The sequence below is a fragment of the Mytilus californianus genome, unplaced genomic scaffold (assembly GCF_021869535.1).
Source record: "Mytilus californianus isolate M0D057914Y unplaced genomic scaffold, xbMytCali1.0.p SCAF_7, whole genome shotgun sequence".
Taxonomy (NCBI): domain Eukaryota; kingdom Metazoa; phylum Mollusca; class Bivalvia; order Mytilida; family Mytilidae; genus Mytilus; species Mytilus californianus.
In genome coordinates this window covers 51751824-51764517 of record NW_026262723.1, presented here as the reverse complement: position 1 = coordinate 51764517, position 12694 = coordinate 51751824, and the positions used below count along the sequence as shown (strand labels likewise).

General features: G+C 33.1%; 1 protein-coding gene across 3 annotated transcripts in view; it reads right to left on the bottom strand.

Moving 5' to 3' along the window:
• Window positions 1-425: 425 nt before the first annotated feature.
• Window positions 426-12694, bottom strand: part of LOC127709704 (DNA-directed RNA polymerase III subunit RPC5-like) — a 105423-nt gene continuing 93154 nt past the window's right edge. For all 3 annotated transcript variants that reach the window (XM_052215360.1, XM_052215362.1, XM_052215361.1), the window contains 4 exons: window positions 11896-11970; window positions 9939-10043; window positions 4070-4161; window positions 426-2943 (listed from right to left, as the gene is read on the bottom strand). Coding sequence is in view for 2 of the 3 variants with exons in the window: in XM_052215362.1 (XP_052071322.1) it covers window positions 1542-2943; window positions 4070-4161; window positions 9939-10043; window positions 11896-11970 (1674 nt within the window). In the remaining variant the exon portion in view is untranslated. The remainder of the gene's footprint in view (window positions 2944-4069; window positions 4162-9938; window positions 10044-11895; window positions 11971-12694) is intronic.

Sequence of the window (12694 nt, the reverse complement as noted above, 5' to 3'; positions counted from 1 at the left end):
CTGAGAGATTTTGGCGAATTTGAAGTATGCATTCCAAAGATATCTTTAATCGACTCCAAAATTATATTGAAAGTAAAACTATGTTTTGTCTTTTGGATACAAATTAATTCTTTTTGATTAGATTTGTCTTTCGGTGCAAACTTTGACAAAAACAATTTGCAAGTGTGTACCAAAGTACATTCAACAGTAACAAGTAGGGCTGCACCACTGTATTTTTTATGGAAATGTATAAATTGTGAAACAACTTTAATTATTAATGATATAGACGGTTTGATATTCCATTTCCAGTAGGATTTGAGAACTCTTAGAATTTGACCGTGTGAATAAAGACAATGCAGGGAGATTGTATATTCCTCTTTAGCGTCTAGGTATCTATAATTGCTGCATCACATGGGTTCGATTCAACTAAGATCTCAAGTCGGATAAATAGTCTAATAATTTATTGGTTTATATATACTATATTTTATTATTGGTTGGAATATGTTATACAGAGAATATGTACATTCATATAACCATGACAAAAAAGTATACTATATGATTGGTTGTTAAAATGGTACAATAAGCAGAAAATCAAAATATCTCAAAACTTGATCATATAATTACATGTATATCCATAATCTACAATATCTTTAATTGTTAAGGGACTTTCCATTTTGAATTTTCCTTGGGGTTCGGTATTTTTGTTGTCTTACTTTTTAACCGTTAATACGGTGCTGTACACAAATTGTAAAACTTGAATTATTTGTTTGCTTGTTCGTTTACCAATTCAGTTTCATTTTGTTGTCTGTTCTGCAGAAGCGGTTACGAGTCATACCTCAATGGATGAATTTTATTTACAACAATAAAAAAAAAATGCCTAGAATTCATGAACAGGCATAAGATAGAATAACTACTCTTATGGAACTGTAAACTCTTGCAAAATGTTCTTGTTTACGGAAATTTACTGATTTCACTAAGATGGACGGACAAGTTTATAAATGATAATTTGAGAACTATAAGCAGCACTAAGCAGAAACACTGCCAGGCTTTACAAAATAAAGAAATGACAGATATACTTGGCCTTGGCATTGTTAAAATTTTAGTAAATGCAAACTGTTGCACATTCATAATTGTTCAAGTTTTGAAACTGCATGCGTACTAGTGAGCAGTAATTTCCTGACTAACAGCGTAACATACAACTATCTTGCTGATGTTTTTATTATATACATATATAGTAAGAGAAAGACATCCATTACTATCAAACATTACAAAGATACGTAAACAGAGTAACGTTCAGTTTGCTTTTTCGAACGTCTCTTTTTCAGATTGACATGTCCATATATAAACTAAGAGACTATATACTGGTATTGCTATCAACATATAATGAACAACTTGAAATATCAAATAAAAGTTAGAATAAAGAAAATTGCAGTTTTTTTTTCATGTCTTGAAATGTAAATGAACAGTTCTTTATATTGCTTGCATTTAAAAAAAAAGCACCCAAATATGAGACCACCATGCTAAGAGCATTCAACTGAAGTCTCCCGTCTAAAATAAACCCGTCAGACCTCAACCATTCGTAAGAGTCTTTGAATAGGATCCTCGGCATTAGTTATGGAATCATCGATATCCGAATGTTCATCACTGGATTCGTCGTGACTTTCCAATAAATCTTTAAGTTCGTGAAAAGACACAAGGTCATGTCTATTTGGAGCATTATTGGGCAAAACTGGAACATTTGGAAAATTTCCCTGACAAATTATTTTATCAATATCTATGTAATTTTCGACGATTTCATGTCGCAAAGGAACAGGTTCAACTGTGCATCCAATTGCTCCATCCACGGCGTCTTCACTTGCACTGTTCATCTCGCTTACTTCCTTCTTGTTCTGAAAGTTCGGCAGTGTATTGGTATTAGTGTTGGTTTTAGAATTTTCGACAGTATCTATGGACGGTTTGTATTTCATGTCAATATTTTCGCTAGGATTTTGCTCTTGTGTTGTTTTACAAGTTCTTCCTCTACCTTGACTTTTACATTCTTGATTATCAATATCGACAACGGAAATAATGTCATCATGACTGACACTAACAACCGACCTAGACTTGCGCATGATAACCCTAGTCTCTATTGGTTCTTCATCACCATCTTGATGCTCCTTCGTTTTATCAGAAGTGTTTACATCATTTTGGTTGTTGTTTGTCTCTTCAACAGTGACAGTTGAATTGCCATTTTTGGTTTGTTCGGTTTCTCGTTTAGTTTCAGAAGAAACAGTCTCGTCGACTTTGTTTTCATGACTATTTCGGTCTCCCTCACCAACGGTTGTGCTGTAACCAGAATCCCGTTTGTTTTCGGAGTTCTCAGTTTTTAAAACGCTCGGATTATCACTTGCGGACGCAATTTCTGGCATTTTTGAAACAGTACTTGTCGAATCTTCGTTTGTACTTTTCTCTTCTAAAATATTTTCATTATTTTCTTCAGTAATGTCTGTTGTTATTTTACCATCAACGCTATCCATCAAAGATTTCGGCGAAGGTGTCCCTTTCGCCTCGGGTTCCAAACTGCCAAACTTGGTGTCTGTTAAATTATGACCACTACTGTTTTGTACACTTTCATACGGCTTTGAATCTGTGGTAATCTTCGTTTTAATTTCTAGAGAATTTTTCAAATTCTCATGTTTCTTTGACAAAGAATCAGTTTTCTTTTCAGTATCTAGTTCAATACTAACATGATGCAGGTGCGTTTTTGCTTCCGTTATAGTAGACCATGGATGGAGTTTAGTTGGATCTGACTTTCTGGTTGGTTTCGATGGTTCTTGAGAAGGTTTAGACAGAACGCCCGAGACAACTCTCCTATTTTCAGTCCCGTTTGTATTATTTTCAAAAATATTTTTAGCTGCATTGACCACCACTGTATGCTCGCCTATTTCTTCCCTATGGCTAAATATGGAATTCTTTCTTGGTGTGCTGGAACAAAACATGAATAAAACATGAACTTTTATTCGACGATTAACTCGAACTTTATTCGAAACTTGTTCAACTGGAAGTTCAGCTCTTTATTAATATAATTATTTTAAATATTTGAAAAATGTAGTTTGTCTAGCATTTTGCAAATACGGACACTAGATTTCTCCTGGTATGTTTGTCCCAGTAAGATGGTTTTGCTTATAATAACACCATATACAGGTGTTAAACATTTTTTATAGATTTTGGCATAATTTGACACCAAGTTTTGTTTAGCGAAATATGACTATAACGACAAACTTTACATTGATCAGCAAAACGTACAGGATGATCCACATGACTTCGACAATAAGCATTTCATGACAAAAAACATTCCTCTTTAGCAACTGACCGTTGTTCGAAAAGTGCAAGTGCAACTATTTTAAAACGACTTTTATTTTTGAAATTTCTTGATATAAACGTTTCAAAACATTATTGAACTAAAATGTTGCAATCCTCATTTAATTTCCTACGGAAATAATGCCTTTGCCTCAGGTATATATAGGCCTTCCAAATACTGTTTCGATTCCTAACATCACTGAAGAGACATTAATTGTCGAAATCCGGATATGGTGTACAAATTTTTGCACCTCATATTTGCGGTATACCATCTTTTCCGCAAGTTTATTGTTTTCTGTTTGGTAATAATTTAGTAATAAGATCTATTTTGTTAGATCTGGTGATCAATTTATTTGGCAATCGCCAATGGCAGTCAGCAGGGTTTGAGAACATCAGTTGTTCGACCTGTTAGTCAAATGCGTTTTGTTAAAATAGACTTTTTCACTTTTTTTGGTCTTTTGGAAATTGTTGTTTGTGCTGTATTTAGACCCCTCTACCAAGAAATTTGTTTTACATGCACACGTATAAAAATTGCGGTTTTTATCCAACGCAATCATAGGTTTGAACGTTGTTTTCAATTTAGACTTTTATATATATATATATATATATATTGTTTACAAAAATCCGGAACATTCTTAATATAACAGAGTTTGGACAGTACATCCTTTCTTTTCTTGTTCATTGTAAATGCTTTAAAGTGAATTATTACACCTGTGTCTAACCTACATTTCTTCTGACACACAAAACTTACTTCTTCGTCGGTTCACTATTAGTTGTGGTACATTTTGAGTATTCTGACAATTTTTGCACCCATTCACTGCATTTCTCATTGGATTCTGCAGTCTGAAACAATATTGGCATTGTTCAAATATATATTTTCAGCCTTATAGTGTTTATCTCATTCTTCAGAAAACAGTCATATGTGACAGTTGACGAATATTAAGCATACAAGAATTAAACTATTTTCTTAGCGATTTAAGCGAGCAAAAACGTGTTTTAATTGTACGCTTGGCAGCGAAAGTTTGGGACACCAAATACATATAAAGTTTTGGGGGCTGTTAACCAAAAAAGGTCTAAATAGAAACAATCGAACATATATATATAAACAATTCAAGTTTGCCAGAAGGGTCTGCAGTCTTAGTAATATAAAGTTTAAAACAAAACAAAAACCAAGTTACATTTATAATGCACTTCTATATCGCTCACTGATTCATTTATTATCCCCCCGTCTCGCGTCAACAAGTTCTTCTTTAAAAAAAGTATTCCAATGCTGCTTCCTTGATTATGAAAGACGTTAACTTGATAAAGAGTTAACTTAAATCATCAAACCATGGAAGTAAAATATAATACTCCAATGATCAATCCAAGATTGTTGGTCAAGAAAAAAAAGCAACATTTAATCTACATGTGTTTATCCCTAAATAGCACTTTATTTACGTTCAAACGGGACAAGTAACGAAAATAAATGATTTATACAAAATTACAATTTTTTTCTGAAACTAAATACGTCCGTCTTCACAGCTAGGCAAGACGTTCATGCAAAGATTTTTTTTCTCATTAAATGTAATGTATATACATGGTTTTCAGTCAATGGTAGTAAATTCTTCCTTGTCGGTAAAACGAAGAATAATATTACTTACATTTAATAGAAAAATAGAATACAATTGATTTTTTTGGCACGTATACTGTGTAAAATGTCGGTTTCCGTAAAACTAACTCATAGTAAAATGAATTCTATTAAAATCATGAACGTATGATATACTTCCTTGTAATATCAAACATCAATTGTCACATCGATAATTAGAGCAAACTGATGTCAAATATAAAATTATAGGTTATTGAGACGAAAACCTACAACGAAATAAAAACAAAAGACAAATTGAAACCAGGTTCAACCCACCATTTTTTATTAAAATGTCCTGTACCAAGTCAGGAATATGGCAGTTGTTATCAAATAGTCCGTTTCTATGTATGTTGGCGTTTGTTTTTGTTGCAGTTCAGTGTTTCTGTTGTTCCGTTGTTTTCCTGTTATAGTTAATGTATTTCCTTCGGTTTTGGTTTGTGACCCGGATTTGTTCTCGCTTAATCGATTAATGACTATTGAACAGCGGTATACTACTGTTCAGTGCCTTTGTTCAACAATATGTGAAGCTCTAAATCGGTCCAATTATATAAAATTGCCAATAAATTTAATACGGTTTATCTCATTTTCGCATTTATAAGATAAACCAATTTAATGAAAGAGATTTGATCTATTCATTCGGATTCCCGGTCGCTAATACCACGTGACACTCTACACTTGCGTCGAACTTGCCATACGTGTAGGTTAGTTGAAAGTTTCAAAGACCCTCTCACCTCCCCTAACAACCTACCAATAATTTCAATTGTCTGCTGCTGTTTTATTCATTTTTCACTTGAGGCCGACTAAACAGAAAATGGAGATCATGGGCCTCGTTCTCGGATAAACTTTGAAGAACTTGAGCATCTATTGTCACCAATCGGGCACATTGACTTGTCATTTAAATCAATTACAGCATTCTGCGATTAATCATGTCTTGTGGCCGCTTAGCGCTATTTCCTACATAGTTATTTGTTTGTTATGCTTTGCCTACAACATGGTTCTTAATGAACTATCGACAATCTTCCAAATTCCCTAATCAGAAAAAAGATTTATAAATAAAGTCAAATAACGTGTTACTTTTATACCAGGACATCCCAATTCTGTGTCGTTTTAGGTGTTTTGGAGGAGTGGGAGTGTTATCAACCCCGCGGCGAAGAGTAGAAAATCACGCAAAATATAATTTGTAAAATTAAAGTTTCTTGTTGCACTATATTCCTTTAATATAAATAAATAAAATAAAATGCTCAGGGCACAGCTTGATACGACCGCAGAGTTCGAACCCTGGACATGTAGTTGGGGCAGGTATGGACACAACATTCGAGCTTGATACAGTTCTGAATTTGGATTGTGATTAAATATTTGACACAGCATAGGTTTCTAACACAGAATGAATGTGGTCTGAGAACTTAAAAATTCAAGTTGAAATTGGACATTTACCTTTTATGGTCCAATATCCAAACTCTCAATACATGGTTAGATTCGGCATATCAAAGAACCCCAAATATTCAATTTTTGTTGAAATCGACCGACCAATTTGATAACGGGACCCAAAACCCGAAGTCAAAATGCATGGCCAAGTTAGATTCAGCATATCAAATAAACCCCAAAAATTCATTTTTTTAAGAAATCAAACAAAGTTTAATTTTGGACCCTTTTGACCTCAATGTGGAACAATTTAAAAACGGGGCCAAAAATGATCAATTTATACAAAGTATTAGAAAATATTAGTTTAGCCCTTTTTCCTAAACGGTTAGGGCCATAACCCCTAAATCAATCCCAACCTCCCTTTTTTGGTAAGGAACCTTGTGGTACAATTTCATAGAGATCCATAGACTTATACTCAAGTTATTGTCCGGAAACAAGAAAATCCTTGTTTTTGCCCCTAATTCCTAAACGGCCATAGCCCCTAAAATCAATCCCACCCTTCCTTTTGATGTATAGACTCTTGTGGTACAATTTCATAGAGATCCATACGCTTATACACAATTTATTGTCTGGAAACCAAATGTCTTCGGACGACGACGACGCATACGACGTCAACGTCATACCATCATACGACCGCAATCGTATAGAAATAAACAAGTTTATCGTCTCACTCCACAGGCATTGATTTTTTTACATATACTTTAATATAAAGTAGAGAATTTTTTCACTCACTGCATAAGTGAACATTAATTATTCACGACAATACTTACTGCGATGTTACAAGGTACTATATGACATGCATGAAAAGGCCTTCAAATTGTTAAAGGTAAACGATCATGATATTTAAACAAGTTGCATGCAATTCATAAATTGTTTAAATATATAAACTAGATTTTTTGTTTATCAGTACTGCAAATGTTCTTAATGGAATGTGTTTAAAAAAAAACTACCCTGACATTACATCAACTTCCTCATGACAAGTTTCTAAACAATGAACAAATGTGATTTACATGTATGACATGACAGTTCAAATCGATTGTTAGTTTTATTCTGGTACACAAATGTAACTCATAAATTTCATTTATGCATATTATCATGTTTGCATAACCAGAAAATAACATTAAAATCCCCAGTGTCTCCTGGGGTGTTTTTTTTCTTCTTCGGTAGTGAGCCAGAAGACGTCCATTTCTGTTTTTTTTTTGCATTGGTTGTCTTTTACCTCTTCCTTTTAAATAGGTGGTTTAGACGGCAGAGGTACATAACAAACATGGCGTCGTTTAGTCTAAATGATATCAATACGTTTATAAATGCAGACATAGGTGAATGTGAGCTGTGTGATAAACGTTTTTATGGTATGGCAGCCTTTGTAGTACATTCCTGTAAGGACGATAAGCTGGATGAAGATAAATATTTGCATGTAATACTGTTATATTTCTAAGACATGAGTTATAACGCCTGCTTGACAGAAAATATAATCACAAATTTCTTGTCTATTTTTTACACTTTCCACCGCCATCGGATATTCCAACTGAAAAAAACTGAAAATATCCCATGAAAATGGGAAAAAAAATTGTTGTTTTCTTATTATAGAACTAGCCGGACAATAACAGTAACGGGACGACCATTTGATATTTTGGGGAGGGGAGGGGACAGGAGGATTTTTTTGGATTTTATTTATTCATTTTTTTGGATTTTATTTATTCATTTCAATCTGTCGCTATGCATGCTTATTTTCCCAGTTCTTACCAGGCCAGCATATTCATATTCAAAATCCTCAGTCCTGTACCACTATCCCCCTTAAAAAAATATTATAAAAATCAAATGATTGTCCCCTTATTTTACACGAGTTTAAATTGATTGGCTGTTGATTATTTTTAAACGCCCAGTAGCAAATTTTTCATGCATGTTCAGGACGGCACAATTTTAAAACTCGGATAAATAATAAAAAAATAAGAACTTGTGGTATGATTGCCAAAAAGACAACTATCCACCAGAGTTCAAATGAAGTGGATGTAAGCAATTAAAGGCAACCGTATGGTTTAAAATGAGAAAAATTCATACCGTATACGTATAGTCGGCTATCATGAAATTGCTCCGACATGAAAAATGTTAAAATAAAATCAATTCAAACGTGAAACCTAACGGCATAATTTATAATAAAACAATTTACGAAAAACAAATACTAGTATATGACAGACATAAACCCCAACGACAAACACTAAACTACAGGCTCCTGACTTGGAACAAGTACATAAAGAATGTGGCGGCATTTAACATGTTTGTGAGCGCTTAACCCCCTCCCCCATCCCTTAAACCTGGGACAGTGGTGTAACAGCACAACATAAGAACAAACTGTAAAAATCAGTTGCAATTGGCTTGACTCTAAAGATCGGTACGAGACACAAAAATAATTAACATAAAAACACAAAACACAAAGCACAAAGCACAGAAATAAGAGTACTCGCATGCAGTAAATGAAAACAACTCATAAATAAATCATGTTCTCCCAGACTTAAGTGTCCACATCCAACGGATTTAGAGTAAAGACAGTCTGAGAAACGTAAGACCTTGAATACCTTGTATACTAGTACATATATATTTCTATCTTTTTTTATGTACAAAAATAATCCAGTTTGGTTACTTTGAAATATTTTGATAGATATACAAGATGTCTTTTTCAATCATATACCAGACAAATATTGGCAAATTCTTGTACAGTTTAAGATTATTTCTGAAAATCAAATGGTCGGAGCTTTAATCAGGATTTGCTTAGCTAAATTAAGTTAGGAAAGCATACAGAAAAAAATGCCATGAAGACAGCGATTTATTCCAATCAATTAGTTCCTTGTTTTTATACTTATAAATATATATATTAATATCAATGTCACAAGAGAGCACAATATTACATGCATATCTTTCGAATGAGCTGACGTAACTAAATTTCTAATAAATAATCGTGAAATTCAGTTATGTCATCCATTTTTTTCATAAAAAAAGATCTACAATATTCGACACCAAATATACTTATTTTTATTGCACCTTCTTTCTTTAAAATATCTCCAGAAGAGGTCCAGATTCATTTTTTTGGACTCTTCACCATAAGATATTCTGGAGATGTACAGAAGAGACCAATAAAAAACGCTCCTGTTGTCATTAACATGACTGATTCTTCCTTACGAAATGAAATTTTTTAAAATCTGAAAACATCTCCATCCCGTTTATAAGAGTCATTTTTTTAACCGGCGCTTACCAAGACCAGCAACTTTTAAAACAATTTCCCCAGAAACCGTCAATTCGGTTGAGCAATCGTGGTGATTATCACAGTTTTATGTCACATTGTGTTACAAAGCAGTTTTCAAATCTTATGTTATTTCAATTTTAAATTTACCAAACAACACAATAAAACTAAGAAGACAAACAACCAAACAACACAATAAAACAATGAAGACAAACAACCAAACAACACAATAAAACGAAGAAGACAAACAACCAAACAACACATTAAAACAAAGAAGACAAACAACCAAACAACATAATAAAACGAAGAAGACAACTACATGCACATGTTACTTACATATACTTGTGAATTCTTTTCTGTTTTAATTTCAAACTGGCAGTTACTGGTTATTCTGACTAATTGTATATCTGAAAGGTCTATAGAACCTATACAGGAGGATCTCTAAAAAGAAATGAAATTTTATTATTCAGTCTATCTTTTCGACGTTTTTCGTTATTTTGCCACGATTTTATTTGTTTGTCTTCGACTTTTGAGGGGGGGCTTCGGTGGCCAAGTGGTCTAAGTAGTTTTACTACTGTAATCACTAGCCAGTCAACACTGAGGTTGTGAGTTCGAACCCCGCTCGTGCGGGTGCACTCGACTCCAATGTTAATTGACTAGGATTGTCAGTTTTCCTATCGAATGTCGGTGGTTTTCTCCGGGCACTCCGGCTTCCTCCACCAATAAAAACTGGCCGCCACGAAATAGTCCAAATGAGGCACTTAAAAATGGCGTTAAAAACACCAACAATCAATCGACTTTTGAGTTTTGATTCTTCCTTTGATATTTCCGCCACTTTTTTTAACGTGGAAATGAATTTTTAAAATTGTTGGAATTTTTACAAGAAGAATAAAAATACCGTCCCTAGGAAGTTCGGTGTGGGTAAAGATGGTCGGTATCATTAGTTACAATCACGTGGCTTGTACGTTCATATGTTTGTAAAAAGAATTGCCAGTTATATTTATGGAAACTATGTTATTAATTGCAATATTGTTTTGCTTTATACATGATCATACATGAAGACGCTGAACGATGAACTCTCGGTGCCTTCTTTTTTATGTATTGAAATCTTCGTATTGCATAGTTAAACTCTGTTATAAAGACAGAGTAATGTACCACCATAGTTAAAACCGCGGAGCACTTTTCAAAGTAATTTATTGCAAAAAGTAAAACCCTGACGGGTCACAATGCAAACATTACATACACATAAGAAAAATAAAACACATGAATAAAGTTCTAAACGATTCAAGTTAATAGTATATAGATAATTGAACAATGTGGACCTCATTTTCGCAACTCCGTGGACTGCTTTATAAATCCCACAACATTAGACAAAATATCTTCATTGGGATCTGAAATAGTTTTAAGTTTAGAGTTTGAGTCAAGCTGGTTAAAATTAGGATAAGGGCTTTTAATTGCATTTATAAGGGGGATTTATAATATTTTTACTGATTTGGAAAAAAATGAAGGAAAAAGTGTTTCTTGTCATATAAATTTTACAAACTTTACACATGCAATCTTTGTTCTCTTAGAATTTCTTGTATCGGCCTATTTCAATTTCCAAGTTATGGTCACTTATACGGAATTTTGTTAAAAGTTGACGACTATCAAATTTTGGTAGCTTGTGCAAGTAGTCTTCCAATTTCGTTTCATTTTTAAGTCTACTATAAAGGTAAAGTTTTGAAGTATAATCTATATGTGAAAGTTTTCAAAAGTGGTTTAATCATACTTTTCTTTAACAAAATGTTTTATTGTTTTTTAAGTGAATCTTTTATTAGTTTAAAAGGTTTATCAAAATCAACATATTCTTCTTCATTAATATTAAATTCTGCAAAAAATGTGCTTTGCAAAAGTATACCAAGTGTATATACTCCATCGTCAGACATAGACTATAGACTTTGAAAGCTTGGTTAACAAGAGGGTTCATTTCCTGACAGATAATTCTACATAAATATAATAAAACTTGAGTTTTTATAAAAAAAAAAGTCAAGTGGAACTGTCCCAATTCAGACTTTACAGCTTTATTACACGAGTTTTTTTTTAATTCCAAGAACAGTTTTACAAAATTTTTAATGCACTTTCGCAAAGCTGAATCTATCTATCAAGGATAAAATATCACAGTAAGTTCCATGCATTCTAGCTCTGTTTGTGACTCTAACAATGGAATAATATTCTTTCACAAACCAAATTTCACTATTATATCAAATTATAGGTTTAATCAATAATCACAAGCTAGATTACAGAAACAAATTACCTTGTTTTCTCTGAAGAAAGAAAGAGTAGATTCATCCAGAATGCTCCATACCTTAGTTTTTTTACCCGGAATTCTCTGAAATGAGATAAAATTGTTTATATTGATAGTTCTTCAAAACTTGATGTATTTTGATATCAAAGTCTTTTTCCTGTTAGGAAGTAACGTCAGCGGAATATCATTCTGAAAACCGACGTATGATAAAGATGGCAAATATGCAATTATTCAGAAATTTCGTGTTTTAAATTGTTGAAACAAATGACTGTGGACAATATGTCCTACTAGTACATGCAAAGCATTTAGATCGTTGAAACAAATTACTGTTGACAATATGTCCTACTAGTAGATGCAAAACAAGTTCATATTATATAACATATGAGGAACAAATGTGACACGAAATAAAAGAAAAAAAGCAGCTGGGAAAATGCAAGAACTAATCTTCTCTTCATGTTGACACAGGAAACCTAACAAAGACAACCATGGCTTTACTTATAATTTATAAATAGTCGCATATACACAGAGTTTAAGTGGTCGGAAATTTTTACTATTTGGCGACAAATGTTTTTCAGGCGTGTCACGCTCCAACAAAAAAACGCAAATGATCAGAACCCGCATATAAAAATGTCATCATTACGTCATTTGTATGCTGCTTTTCTGTAATGATATGAACAAAAATATTTTTAGATAGAAATAGAATAGAAATATAGACATAAGAAATAGCCGACTTCTCAGCTGATATTTGATTTGGACATCCCAGTTTACTACTGTAACGTCACAGTCTCAAATTGCACCGAGTACACTA